The sequence below is a fragment of the Oncorhynchus nerka genome, linkage group LG2 (assembly GCF_034236695.1).
Source record: "Oncorhynchus nerka isolate Pitt River linkage group LG2, Oner_Uvic_2.0, whole genome shotgun sequence".
Taxonomy (NCBI): Eukaryota; Metazoa; Chordata; class Actinopteri; order Salmoniformes; family Salmonidae; genus Oncorhynchus; species Oncorhynchus nerka.
Genome location: NC_088397.1, coordinates 49,622,248 through 49,635,357, shown reverse-complemented (window position 1 = coordinate 49,635,357; position 13,110 = coordinate 49,622,248). Strand labels below are relative to the sequence as shown.

At 44.4% G+C, this 13,110-nt stretch overlaps 1 protein-coding gene across 1 annotated transcript in view; it reads left to right on the top strand.

Moving 5' to 3' along the window:
- The first annotated feature begins 534 nt into the window (after positions 1 to 534).
- LOC115136975 (contactin-4-like) overlaps positions 535 to 13,110 on the top strand; it is a 29,695-nt gene continuing 17,119 nt past the window's right edge. The window contains exons 1-10 of the mRNA XM_029672929.2: positions 535 to 665; positions 2,532 to 2,658; positions 2,802 to 2,971; positions 4,164 to 4,259; positions 6,502 to 6,705; positions 7,422 to 7,524; positions 9,187 to 9,371; positions 10,004 to 10,146; positions 10,577 to 10,706; positions 11,069 to 11,219. Of these exons, the coding sequence (XP_029528789.1) occupies positions 605 to 665; positions 2,532 to 2,658; positions 2,802 to 2,971; positions 4,164 to 4,259; positions 6,502 to 6,705; positions 7,422 to 7,524; positions 9,187 to 9,371; positions 10,004 to 10,146; positions 10,577 to 10,706; positions 11,069 to 11,219 (1,370 nt within the window). The 5' untranslated portion in view covers positions 535 to 604. The remainder of the gene's footprint in view (positions 666 to 2,531; positions 2,659 to 2,801; positions 2,972 to 4,163; positions 4,260 to 6,501; positions 6,706 to 7,421; positions 7,525 to 9,186; positions 9,372 to 10,003; positions 10,147 to 10,576; positions 10,707 to 11,068; positions 11,220 to 13,110) is intronic.

Here is a 13,110-nt window from a genome sequence, read left to right as displayed (position 1 = left end):
CTAGCTCTCTCAATAGAGGCCAGGTTAAATGGAAATGTCTCACCGTCATATTCCCTGCCCTTCAAGAGTCACATCGGACATCTCCCCGGCACATCCTTTTCACTGCTGTGAGGAGAGAGAAATGCATGCAGATCTGTGTATGTATCACGTTATTTTCCACAGTGTAACCGTATTGAACCAGTAGTTTGGGCGAAATCTAAACAGGGCCTTTGGCAGGGCGGTTGTGCTACTCATCTGCTGCTTCTGCAAGCCTTGAATCTTTTTTCTCGCTCCCTTGACTTGTGCTCCTGGGAGATATTGTAGCAGCAGAATGTACACACCAAATATCAGCTCCTGTAGATCAGCTACTAGCTTGTCCCTCAGGCACGGGATCTTGACCCTGCTTATTTTGATGAATTCATTATTCATGGTTGACTGATTTTCCTCAATTCCAGCTCCATTTTTCAACAGGCTCAGTGTATAGCCTATTTCAAAAGGATTGTTGTCACATTGCCCATTTTGTCTTTTCTCCTTTCCGCAGCTACAAGGAGCAGAGTTTACACAGGAAATTTTCCCCTCTCACTGGCAATTGGATGGGAAGAAAGAAAGCCTTTGACCTTGGAAAATGAAAATGTTGTTGCCATGGGAACTGTTAATCCTTCTGTCACTCACGGACTGCCTTGCTGGTAAGATGTCCCCCAAGTTGCCTTTGATACCACACCTGATCTGCATACACCCCTCTGCAAGCGATACACCCCTCTGTCTGTTTTATAATTTCCTTATCTCTTCAAAGAGTATCATGCCATTCTCACCCAGGATGCATGCTGTTAGGGGGTTTCCTTCGGTATGACATCACTCGTCATTTGATCTATATCACCACAAAGGATCATGTGTCAAACTTGACCAAACTTGGAGTGAAAGATGTAGGGTTTGTGATTAACTCGCCACACAATGGTTTCCATGGTGCGAATCTATTTTGTATTTCTCATTCTTCATGTCATATGTCTCGCTTTATGCTCATCTCCATGGCAATAACACTTCCTTAGCTTCTTAGCCATACCACTCAACAAACACCTGCAAGGTCCCAATTACTAACCTGAATTCTGTTTCCGTACACTGGAGTGACCTTCGAGAGGCAGAGATCTGGAGTGTCAATATAGCAGTGTATCTCCCACACTTTATGTCTGGGTATTATGAACTATCTACAGAATGGAGAGGGATTTTAACGTTGACACGCCTGGCTGACAGATGTAAATGGAAGTCAAGCCCGGATATTTACAAGCCATCAGACAAAATGTCAGACAAAATGTATTTAAATGTACACAGTGTATGGAGTAGGTGGCTATTGTGTTATCTATGCTGCCATCTCCATTGAGTTAGCATTTTATCTTCAGTCAGCACTTTCTCAGGGACACGTACAGATCAAGGCAGAGGGGGGGGGACACAGAATGTGGAGATGTCAAAGATTTCTACTTGGTGCGGGTTGATGTATTTTCCTCATCATTGAGCTCACATTTACATAAATACATATATAATTGATATTCAGTGTGCATGTGTAGTTTGATGACAAGTTGGAGGGTGACTGCTAGCCAGGGTGAGATCTCTCCAAATTACACGAAGCACAAGCTTTTCCCAGGTTGAATAGACCAGCTATAAAAGGTTCATTCATTTATTTCCTTTAAAGGACAGAGATATGAAGCACCTCCCTTGGAGGCTGAGGAAGGAAAGGAGGTCCTCACCTCAGGCAAAGCTTCTCCCCCACACTCTCATTAGCATGATGATGATGCGGGAGGGAGTACTTCTCTTTGTCCTAGTCTTCAAGGTTAGGTACCTGTAAAAAAATATATATATATATATATATATATATATATATATATATAAAAAAATAATCTCATATGAAAGACTGTTGATTTCCAAAGGGGACATTAGAACTTGGACTGTAGCTGTGGAGAGCCACCGACAGGATACTGTAGCCTACTGTGTGTCGGAACAGAGAAGACGATTAGTTCTGACGGAGGGGGGTTACGCATTAAGGGAACAATAGCTGCATTTCAGCGGAGTCAATTACTGTAACATGGGGTAATTACTCTGGTGTATTGGTAAGTTGGCAGCAGCTTACCAAAACAGCAGACCTGACTGAGCTGCCATCCGTGTCACGGGTGTGCCAACAGACTGCACGTTGGTTGGAATTGAAATGGAAAGAAGGAGAATACTGTGGAAGATGTCCCTGGACTTCCTGTATGACATGTCCTTGTGCGCTGTAAAATGCGGCGTCCGAGTATGCCTGCAGAGCTACAGGGTGTAGAGAATGGGATCAGTTCATTGGCCTCTAATTGTCAGTGTCGTATTTGTTCTCTCTCTCATGTCAACACTGTGGCGAGGCTGTCATTGTAGCCTAAAGACTACTGTCTGTACAGTAAAACAGGTTGGGTACATAGTTGGGTATAGGTTCACACAATGTATCATTTTGTCCTCAGTGATTGGCTTTCACCGTTCAGGCGTAGTTGTCGGTAGCAAGGTAAAACTAAAGCGGCGGAGCTCTTTTCACTCAGAGAGAAGCGCACGCCATGGACCTGTCTTCACTCAAGAACCAAGTGACAGCGTTTTCCCCCTGAGGTCTGAGGACAACAAGGTGTTCATCAATTGTAAAGCAAAGGGGAACCCAGTCCCGCATTATAAGTAGGTGCTTGTCCTTTAAACTCTTTAGCTTTTCATACCTTTCCCCGTGTCAGTATTTTCATTTAGAATACTATGTTGTCCTGTGGCCATGTTGGTTTGTGCTGTCGGAATAATCATTTGTGTTTGTGTGTGCGGCTCTACAGATGGAAGGTTGATGGGGGATATATTGACATGGATTTGAACTACAACCTGGTTGAGGGAAACCTGTTGATCAATCACCCCCATGCAACACATCACGGGGGCGTTTACCAGTGTATTGCTACCAATGTCTTTGGGACCATCGTCAGCAGGGAGGCCAAGGTTCAGTTTGCATGTGAGTAGATTTGGACTCCTATCTTCAATACGAAGGAACAACAAAACACTGCCATTTCAGACATTTACCTAAACAAAAAACGTTCATTTTCAAGTGTTTTTTAGAGACACGTCTTCGAGAGTCTGTTTCTCTAGTCATGACACATCAAGTGAAGATGTGATTTGCCACGATTTAACGCACGATTAAGTACAGCACAAGCAAATCATTCAGGTTAGGAACCCCAAAAGGGTTTTTCTTCTCACTCCGGAAGCATGTTTTAATTTGAGAAGAGCTGTTACTTTGGGGTAATTGCCGTGTTGACATGCACTAAGCCTGCAGCTCCATTAGTGATTAGTGTTAAGTCGGAATCTTAGAATGGTTTTTAACTCTGGCTTAATGTTACACCCTGACTAAATCACATCATCTGGAGCGCTTTCAACAACAGATGGGCACGTTTACCTCTCTTCTTCTCACTCAAATGCACTGTGAAATTCACTCCCTCTGTAGCCAGTGAAAAGATAAACATCATTCCAGACTAAAGTTCTCCCATGAGTCCAACAACACATTTATTTACATCTCTGGAGATAGTGCCAAGACTAACCCAGTTGGAATGGTCCACCTGAGTGATATGCCTTGGTAGACCTGGTAGGGTGTTCATATGTCAATGTTGTTTCTTTTTACAATGCAGGCCTACTGACAGGCTCCAGCTAATTAAACAAACCAAACCAATCCCACATTACGTTTAGGGAAGTTATAACCAATCTCAGGGGGTAGGGGTTTGTATTATTCATGCAGGAAGGGTGCTCATACTTGATATGTTCATTTAAATGGTGATAAGCCTCCGGATGAGATGAGACTTTGTTATTGTTGATATTTGCCTGCCCCCCTCTTGGGATTTGAATGATATTTCCAAAGGTTTGGGGTCCCTGGAGCTGTCTATTTTTCCTCGTAATGCAGCAGCATTTCATGAAAAGTGAAAGTGATCCGTAAAACCCCGGTTTAGAGAGAGGTATTTATGTCTCTCCCTGTTCACACATGTCACTGGTGGTATTAGCAGGGAGGTAAAGCAAATGAGGTACAAGCAATGTGCATAGAGAGGAACATGGTCTTCAAAATGAAAATGCCCTCTCCAGAATCTCACTGCAATTTAGGGGAGGTTCAACTATAGACGTCTGAAAGTAATCAGAGCCACTTTGTCTTTGCCTCCCCACAGATCTGCAGAACTTCAGCAGAAAGTCCAGGAACACAGTGTCAGTGAGAGAAGGCCAGGCTGTGGTGCTGCTATGTGGCCCTCCACCCCATAATGGAGGTACCACACTCTTACAACAAAAAAAGGTGCTATCTAGAACCTTAAAGGGTTCTTCGGGCTATCCCCATAGGAGAACCATTTGAAGAACCCTTTTTGGTTCCAGGTAGAGCCTTTTTGGGTTCCATGTAGAACTCTTTCCGCGGAGGGTTCTACATGGAACCCAAAAGGGTGCTCCTATGGGGACAGCTGAAGAACCATTTTGGAACCCTTTTTTTTCCTGAGAGTGTATAACGCTTTGTATCCTCAACCCTTACTGATTCTATGCTGCTTCTCTTTCACACACGCCCCAGCTATCTTATGCCCCCTCACAATCACACCCACTTTCTTTCCCCAACACTGCTGCACGTCTCTGCTCTCATATCTACTATTTCTTCTCACTTCTAGTCTTTCATATCCTACTTTCTCTCTCTTCCTCTCCCGTGGGACTGGCTTTTATGATCAGTCCTACTGGACTGGAGCAGGATCCCTCATCTACCTGAACTCAACCCAAACTCCAAATGCCGTTACATCCCCAGTTCATACCCTCACACTTCATGGCCTCAAAGCTCACTCTTTCCCAGTGTGACCCGCTACCGTGCTATCATTTGTAAGCCTCCGGCGCTCCACTTCCTTCCAGCGCTCGCTCCTGGTGGCTGGTGTGTCGGGGGGGGGGGGGGGGGGGGGGCGTTTATCCCGTGGCACAGCTGCGAGTCTGTTCCGTGTCTGTGTGCTGCTGATTAGCAGACCCTCAAAGTGCCCCGCACTCCTGAAGCCATTCCGCGCCACTACCACAATTTCACGCCAGCGTACCAGCATTTCTCCACTCTCTGTTTCCAACTGAATCAATGGCCACGAGGGATTCAAACCGCACCTTTTTTACGATCTCTCTTCCTTTTCCCCAAAATGCCTTCATCTCTTCATTTGATATTTTCTAGTTTTTCTTCCAGACATTTGATGGGATTGTGTTTCACAATGCTGCTGTCTCCAGGTGGATTTCAGAGGAAAGGCATACATTTTTGAATTGGAGAACAATGCTGTGGATTTTTAGATCCAAGGAAACATATTTGTTTTCTGTCATAACTTGTAGTAATGTCAAACCAATGTAGTGAAAGTTATTGCTGATACAGAAATGCAGAGCCATATAAATGTTATTTCAAGCAACTTGAGCCATCAGTAGTAGGTGTTCTGAAATGGTCTGTGTTCAGTGTTCAATTCTGCGAGTCCTCTGTTGCTGTGAGACCACAACCCTTAAGCAGAACCACTCCATAATACTCTCTAATCATGAAAGGTCTGTCACTATGCCCTGACTTTCACTATGATCATTTTAATTCACTGTTTCCCTGAAGGAAGCAATAGGATCTTTACTGTCTGCCCAGTCAAAAGTCTGACTGCAGGATGTAATGTGTTCCTTGATCAGAGGGGCTCTAATACCCCAGCCCACCCTACCCTCCCTGTCTCTTAAGAAGCTCTTAATTTGACACTGATGTCTCCAGATCCCGCTGCTCCAGCCCCCCCCCCCCCTCTCTCTCGCTCTGTCCATCTCTCTTCTCTCTCTGTCTCTCTTTCACTCCCTCTCTCTCTCATTAAATGGCCGCCGAGTCTAAAGGCTGTCAGGACAAAAAAGGACCCAGCCTAGATTACGATAATGTTTTTGAACTTGGAATTTACTCCACTGTCTGTGTGATCGGCATAAGCCGGTGGCACTGACCCGTAGTACGCGCGGGAGGAGGCTGCTATCTCCTCTAACTGAAAATGGAATTCAATAGCGTATCCAAATCCCTGCTTGCTCTCTGAAATGCTTGGAGACGTGAAAAGAGCAAGGTTCAGCCTTGTTAAGCTGTCGAGCTAAAAAAAACAAACAAAAAACATAACATTATTGAATGACGCGTTATTCAATTAGAAACTTGTTTGAAATACTGCTGTTGAGTATGTCGATGGGCAACAGTGGGCACAGACTAGAATGCCATGACTGCTATGGATGTGCCACCGTCTGTTAGTGCGACTGTTTTGTGAACTGCCCCCTGCACATAAGTCTTATTACACTGTCTAAGTGCAATGTTATTAGATATTATAAGATGCAACTACTGCATGTCTCCATCCTTTTTATAGCTACAGTACAGGTACAAGAGTCTAACCTGATCTCTTGTTTATCCTTAGTTTCGCCACACTGGCAGATTTTGGGATGTCATTGGGCACAAGTATCTCTTCCTCTGTCAATGCCCACGATCCTCTGCGGTCGCTGTCTGTGCTCTTCCCCCTGCAGAGATCAAATACTCGTGGGTTTTCAACGGACGCCCAAGTTTCCTGCTGCAGGATACCCGTCGCTTCGTCTCCCAGAGGACCGGCAACCTGTACATCGCCAAAGTGGAGGCCTCCGATGTGGGGAACTACACGTGTGTGGTGAGGAACATGATGACCAACGCCACCGCGTACAGCTCGCCCACCCCCGTGGTGCTGCGCAGGGACGGTGAGCATGCTCCACTGCTTCCACTGGCTCCACTGGCTACTGCTTATCCTGCATGCTGACCTCGCCTGTACAGTTGTGGGCAGTGAAAGCTAGGGAGATAAATCAGTCGTCTTGAGCGCGACGGTGTTTCGTTTAGCTGCTGCTCAGGATCGGGGTTGTGCAGTATTCACGCTACCGAGCCGTAGGTCTGATGCCGCGTTCAAGACAACTGGGAACTCCGAAAGAATACGCGGTTCAATCATGACGCCAGTGATCTTCAGGTCGGTCAACTGGGAGCTCCAAGAAAGAGGTCGGAGTTGGAGGACCGTTGAAAGGGATTTTTCTCAGTCGGAGCTCGGTTTTTCTTTCTCCAGAGTTCCCAGTTGTTTTGAACGCGGCATGAAAAGCCATCTCTCCCTCTGCATGAAAAGACATGTTTACACATTTACATATCCGGAAATGTAGAGTGCATAGACACACACAGACACACTCACACACGTGCACACAAACACATTTCTGCACAGTGAGATTCACCTCACCAACCCCATCACCAGTGATTATACAGTGTGTGCCACTTAAGATTTGAGCTGGAGCAGAGATGTTGTAAAGCATATTAACACGCAGGCATGCCCTTTACCAACCTGCTCTGTGCCACAGTTCTTGCATTTCATTTGAATTATAGAATGCAATGTTCATTTTGTGTTTGAATTAATGTGATGTTCTTCCACCTGACACAGCTGTAATGGGAGAGTATGAGCCAAAGATTGAAGTTCAGTTCCCCGAAAGTCTTCATGTCACCAAAGGATCATCAGTGAAACTGGAATGTTTCGCCTTAGGAAAGTAGGTCTCAAATCAAATCAAATTGGATTTGTCACACGCAGCGTTTACAACGGGTGTGGACTTAACCGTGAAATGCTTTTTTATTACCTAAAAAGAAAAACGGTAACACAAGAGGAATAAAATACACAAGAATTGAGCTATATACAGGGATTACCAGTACCAGATCAATGTGGAGTTATATACAGGGAGTACCAGTACCAGATCAATGTGGAGTTATATACAGGGAGTACCAGTACCAGATCAATGTGGAGTTATATACAGGGAGTACCAGTACCAGATCAATGTGGAGTTATATACAGGGAGTACCAGTACCAGATCTATGTGGAGTTATATACCAGGGAGTACCAGAGTCCAGATGTGGAGTTATATACAGGGAGTACCAGTACCAGATCTATGTGGAGTTATATACAGGGAGTACCAGTACCAGATCTATGTGGAGTTATATACAGGGAGTACCAGTACCAGATCTATGTGGAGTTATATACAGGGAGTACCAGTACCAGATCTATGTGGAGTTATATACAGGGAGTACCAGTACCAGATCTATGTGGAGTTATATACAGGGAGTACCAGTACCAGATCAATGTGGAGTTATATACAGGGAGTACCAGTACCAGATCTATGTGGAGTTATATACAGGGAGTACCAGTACCAGATCTATGTGGCGTTATATACAGGGAGTACCAGTACCAGATCAATGTGCAGAGGCACAAGGTAAATTGAGATAGATATGTACATGAAGGCAGGGTAAAGTGACTAGACATCAGGATAGATAATAAAAAGGTATTTTAGGTAGATATGTACATGAAGGCAGGGTAAAGTGACTAGGCATCAGGATTGATAATAATAAAACAAAGAACCGAGTAGCAGCAGCAAATGATGAGTATAAAAATGTGTGTGTTATGTGTGTGTGTGTGCGGGTTTTGTGTGTGAGTGTGTATATAGGGTGTATGGCATAGACTGACCATGTGAATCGAGGTGAAATCTATGATACCTTATTGATTTATTCCATATAGAATGATTTTTAAACCTTGAGACTATTAAGACATGGATTGTGTATGTGTGCCATTCAGAGGATGAATGGGCAAGACAAAAGATTCATGTTCTTTTGAACGGGGTATGGCAGTAGGTGCCAGGCGCAACGGTTTGTGTCAAGAACTGCAACGCTGCTGGGTTTTTCACAATCAACAGTTTCCCGTGTGTATCAAGAATGATCCACCAGCCAAAGGACATCCAGACAACTTGACACAACTGTGGGAAGCATTGGAGTCAACATGGGCCAGCATCCCTGTTGAATGCTTTCGACACCTTGTAGAGTCCGTGCCCCAAATAATCGAGGCTGTTCTGAGGGCAAAACGGGGTGTGGGGGTGCAACTCAATATTAGGAAGGTGTGCATAGAGTCATTGCAAGATAGGGTCAGTGCAGATAGTTTGGGTAACCATTAATCAACTGAGATCATTAGCAAGCACACTGTAGCAGCATCACATAGTCTTTGCATATGGAATTTCAGATTCTGAGAATGTACTGTATTAGTCATTGGCCAGACATCTCCCATGACACACAACAATGTTAGATATCTATGTCTGGCAGCTAATGTATTAATACTAAGTGTCAATATGAAGCATGTGGCTGTGGTGACCTTTCCTGCCTGACCTCTCCAGCCCAGTGCCTTCCATCACATGGAGGAGAACAGATGGGAATCCCCTCCCTGGCAAGATCAAAATCAATCATTCCAACGGAGTCCTGGAAATACCATATTTCAGACCGGAGGATGCTGGTGTATATGAGTGTGTTGCAGAGAACTCCAGAGGAAGGAACGTTGCCAAAGGACAACTCGTATTCCAGAGTATGATCACATCACAACGTATATAGATTAACAGTTGTATGTTGCTTTTGTGATAGGCGATAATTCATTTAACTGTTCAGAGGATTTCCTCATTTTATTTCCCAGGCTCATAAATGCTTATTTGTTTAATAATGAAACAATTCAAACCGACAAGTGGTTTTCAACTTTAAATCCCTAAATATAACTAATAAAAATGAACAATTCCTTGAATGGTAATGGGTTTATCTGTCTTTTGTCAACGTTTAGCTAAACAAGTCTAATTAAAATTTAGAGTCCATAAATTATGGATAAATTATGGATAATGAGTCAGGCCTGGAAAACCTTTTTCTGTATGAAAGGCCATTATAATGACAGGATAATCTGGAATTAATTTGTACCAATTAACCTTTCTGTTTAGTCATTCTGAAGTAGCTAAGCCGTTGTCTTGCCAACTTGAATACAGCCAATAGCCAGTTGGTCCTTAGAGAAAAATACAAATGGCATCCCAAGCTTAAGGCAGCTTCCAGCTCTTCCATAGAGCTATTGTTTGTGCCATTATTTATTTTAGGACGACTTAACAAAACAGTTCTGCATTGGAACTGTCAATATAAAGGCTGACATTTTGTCACTAAATCGTGTTCTTTATTCTCCAGGTGTTGAACATCTGCAGTGGGTCCAGACGTTGAAAGATGTTCATATGGCCATCGAGGCTAATCTCCAGTGGGAGTGCAAGGCGAGCGGCAAGCCTAAACCTGTGTACAGATGGCTGAAGAACGGGGAGCCCTTGGTGCTGGAGGTGAGAATGGCTTGCTAAACATTGTACTGAGCATTTTGTATGTGTCATTGTTATACTCCATTAAGAACTACTCTACCCATCTTAAGACCCTTTTTCATCTCAGATCAAAGGCATGAGATCAAACATTAAGCCGGTTTGTATTTCAAAAGTCTACCCGTCACAAGGTTTGCTGCAAAGGTCACACTATCACAAGATAGATGATATCCATATTACACTGCAGAAAAATCCTGATTGACAGTTGTTGTTTTTTTGCTAAATCTTACATGGCCAAAATATCTAAATTGTTGTTGACAGTTTGCATGAACATTTGTATTGTTCAGATACTAATCTTCCTAGGTTATGCATTTCTAAAAGTATCAATTTAAACGTAGTTTTATCACACATCCCATACTAAAGTGTGTTAATGAGGGTGTGTATGTCTTGCCACCAGGACAGGATACTGGTAGAAGGTGGACGATTGGCCGTCCCCACGATCAACCTGTTGGACTCTGGTATGTACCAGTGTCTGGCAGAGAACGAACACGGCGCCATCTATGCCAGCGCTGAACTCAAAGTTGTAGGTAAGCGTGTCTGGAGGACACTAGTCTGGAGTGTTTGTTATGTCTTGTTTAGAAAGTTGAAGCCAGAAACACCGCAAGGTCAAGACATTTGTGTAGAATCACTGTCAGTAGTCAGAACCAACTCCAAAAGAAAATTAACAAAAACAGTGAATATTAGCTGAGCCATGGTTTTTAGTCACATTTGCATATTTACTTGATAAAGAAAGCCAACCAGTGGTTTTTCATGAAATCCAATTTATATAATTGACTAGGATGCGTTTGACAGTTTGGCTAATGCACACAGTACATGCGATAGCTAGCTGCTGTGCCTTGTCAAAGAGAACAGAATGGTAGCAACAGGGTTTGTTCTGTTCCCCATGCAGCCTCTCCACCCGACTTCTCCAGCAGTCCTGTGAAGAAGTCCATGCTGATCCAGAGAGGGGGGGAGGTGATCATGGAGTGCCGTCCCCATGCGTCCCCTAGGGCATCCATCTCCTGGCGGAGAGGGGGAGAGTTTCTGAAGGACAGCACGAGGTACAGTAACAGCCGTAGTAACAGTACGCATCGCTGCTCATGCCATTGATGGCACGTGTAAAAGGGCCCTTCTCCTGGGGCCGTGCTTAGCCTCTAGGACTCAACCCTATGTGTCTCTACTTACGAGGACTGACGTTGACGAGTGTTCGTTTTTTTGCTAACACCCTCTCTTTTTGCTGATGTCAACGAACTGTATCGCTCTCTGTATGTCTCTGAATTCACGGATGTTCTGTGACCGTTATGGTAGGGGCTTTATGTTGATTATGACCTTGGTCTTTCAATCTTGTATTCAGCAGTGGCTATAGATGCTTCCTTGTAACCTCTCATGTAAGCCTCAACAGCTTCACGGGTTCACAGCTCACAAGTATATTTGAGGTACTGGTCATAGCACCAGAAGGGTTGTGTGGATGGTGTCACTGCTGCATGGCCCTGCTGCTGAAGCTACACTAGCCTCAGGGGAATTACTGTACTAAATGTGGCCCTGCAGTCGTCTGGAAGAAAGACTCCGGCCAAGAGTACGCTGTGGACCAATGGCTGTAGCAGGCCTCTCCAACCCTGTTCCTGGAGAGCTACCATCCTGTAGGTTTTCGCTCCAACCCTAATATAGCGCACCTGATTCTAGTAGTTAGCTGGTTGATAAGCTGAACCAGGTTCGTTACAACTGGGTTTGAAGTGAACACCTACAGGAGGGTAGCTCTCCAGGAACAGGATTGGAGAGGCCTGGGCAGGAGAATAATACACTGAGTATACAAAACATTAAGAACACCTGCTCTTTCCATGACATAGACTGACCAGGTGAATTCAGGTGAAAGTTGTGATCCCATAATTGATGTCACTTGTTTGATCCATTTCCATCACTGTAGATGAAGGGGAGGAGACAGGTTAAAGATTTTGAAGGCTTGAGACAAATGAGACATGAATTGTGCATGTTTGCCATTCAGAGGGTGAATGGGCAAGACAAAGGATTTGAAGTGCCTTTGTGTTATGGTAGTAGGTCCCAGGCAAACCGGTTTGTGTCAAGAACTGCAAGGCTGCTGGATTTTTCACGCTCAACAGTTTCACGTATCAAGGGGTGGTCCACCACCCAAAGGACACCCAGCCAACTTGACACAACTGTGGGAAGCATTAACGTCAACATGGGCCAGCATCCCTGTGGAATGCTTTCGACAACTGTGGAATGCTTTCGAAAACTGTGGAATGCTTTCGAGTCCATGCCGTGACAAATTGAGACTGTTCTGAGGGCAAAAGGGCATGCCACGCAATATTAGGAAGGTGTTCTTAATGTTTGGTATACTCAGTGTATGTCCAGTATACTACTACCTACCTTATGAGTCACCCATGTTATGATTTACTCTCTAATCTTACTCAGCAGCTATATACTGGTGTGTGTGTGTGTGTGTGTGTGTGTGTGTGTGTGTGTGTGTGTGTGTGTGTGTGTGTGTGTGTGTGTGTGTGTGTGTGTGTGTGTGCATGAGTGAGTGGTTGAGAGAAGGAGAGGGGAAAAGGTGAGAGCTTATTCTCACCTGCAGTATTCTGTTTATTGTACTCCTCTCACACCCCTGCATATACTCCCTCCAATTCTGCATCTTTAATTTGGGTGGTGTGGTTGAGTCAGACGGATTGTGAACAGGAGCCTTGGTGATACTGCTCTGTTATTCTCCTTAGTCTCCTGCTTTAGGGCTGTGGCCCAAATCAATATGTGCTGCCACATTTCCATAGTATTTCCGTAACTCAGTGGTCCTGCCTCAACATGTGAGCAGAGCGATTGATTAGTTACTGTATCATATTCCACGGAGCGGTCATGGGAGAAAAGGAGAAAGAAGTGATTACACAGGCTGTGCATCTGGACGAGAATAGAAAATGCACGGCGTGGAACGGCGTTTCTTTCTTA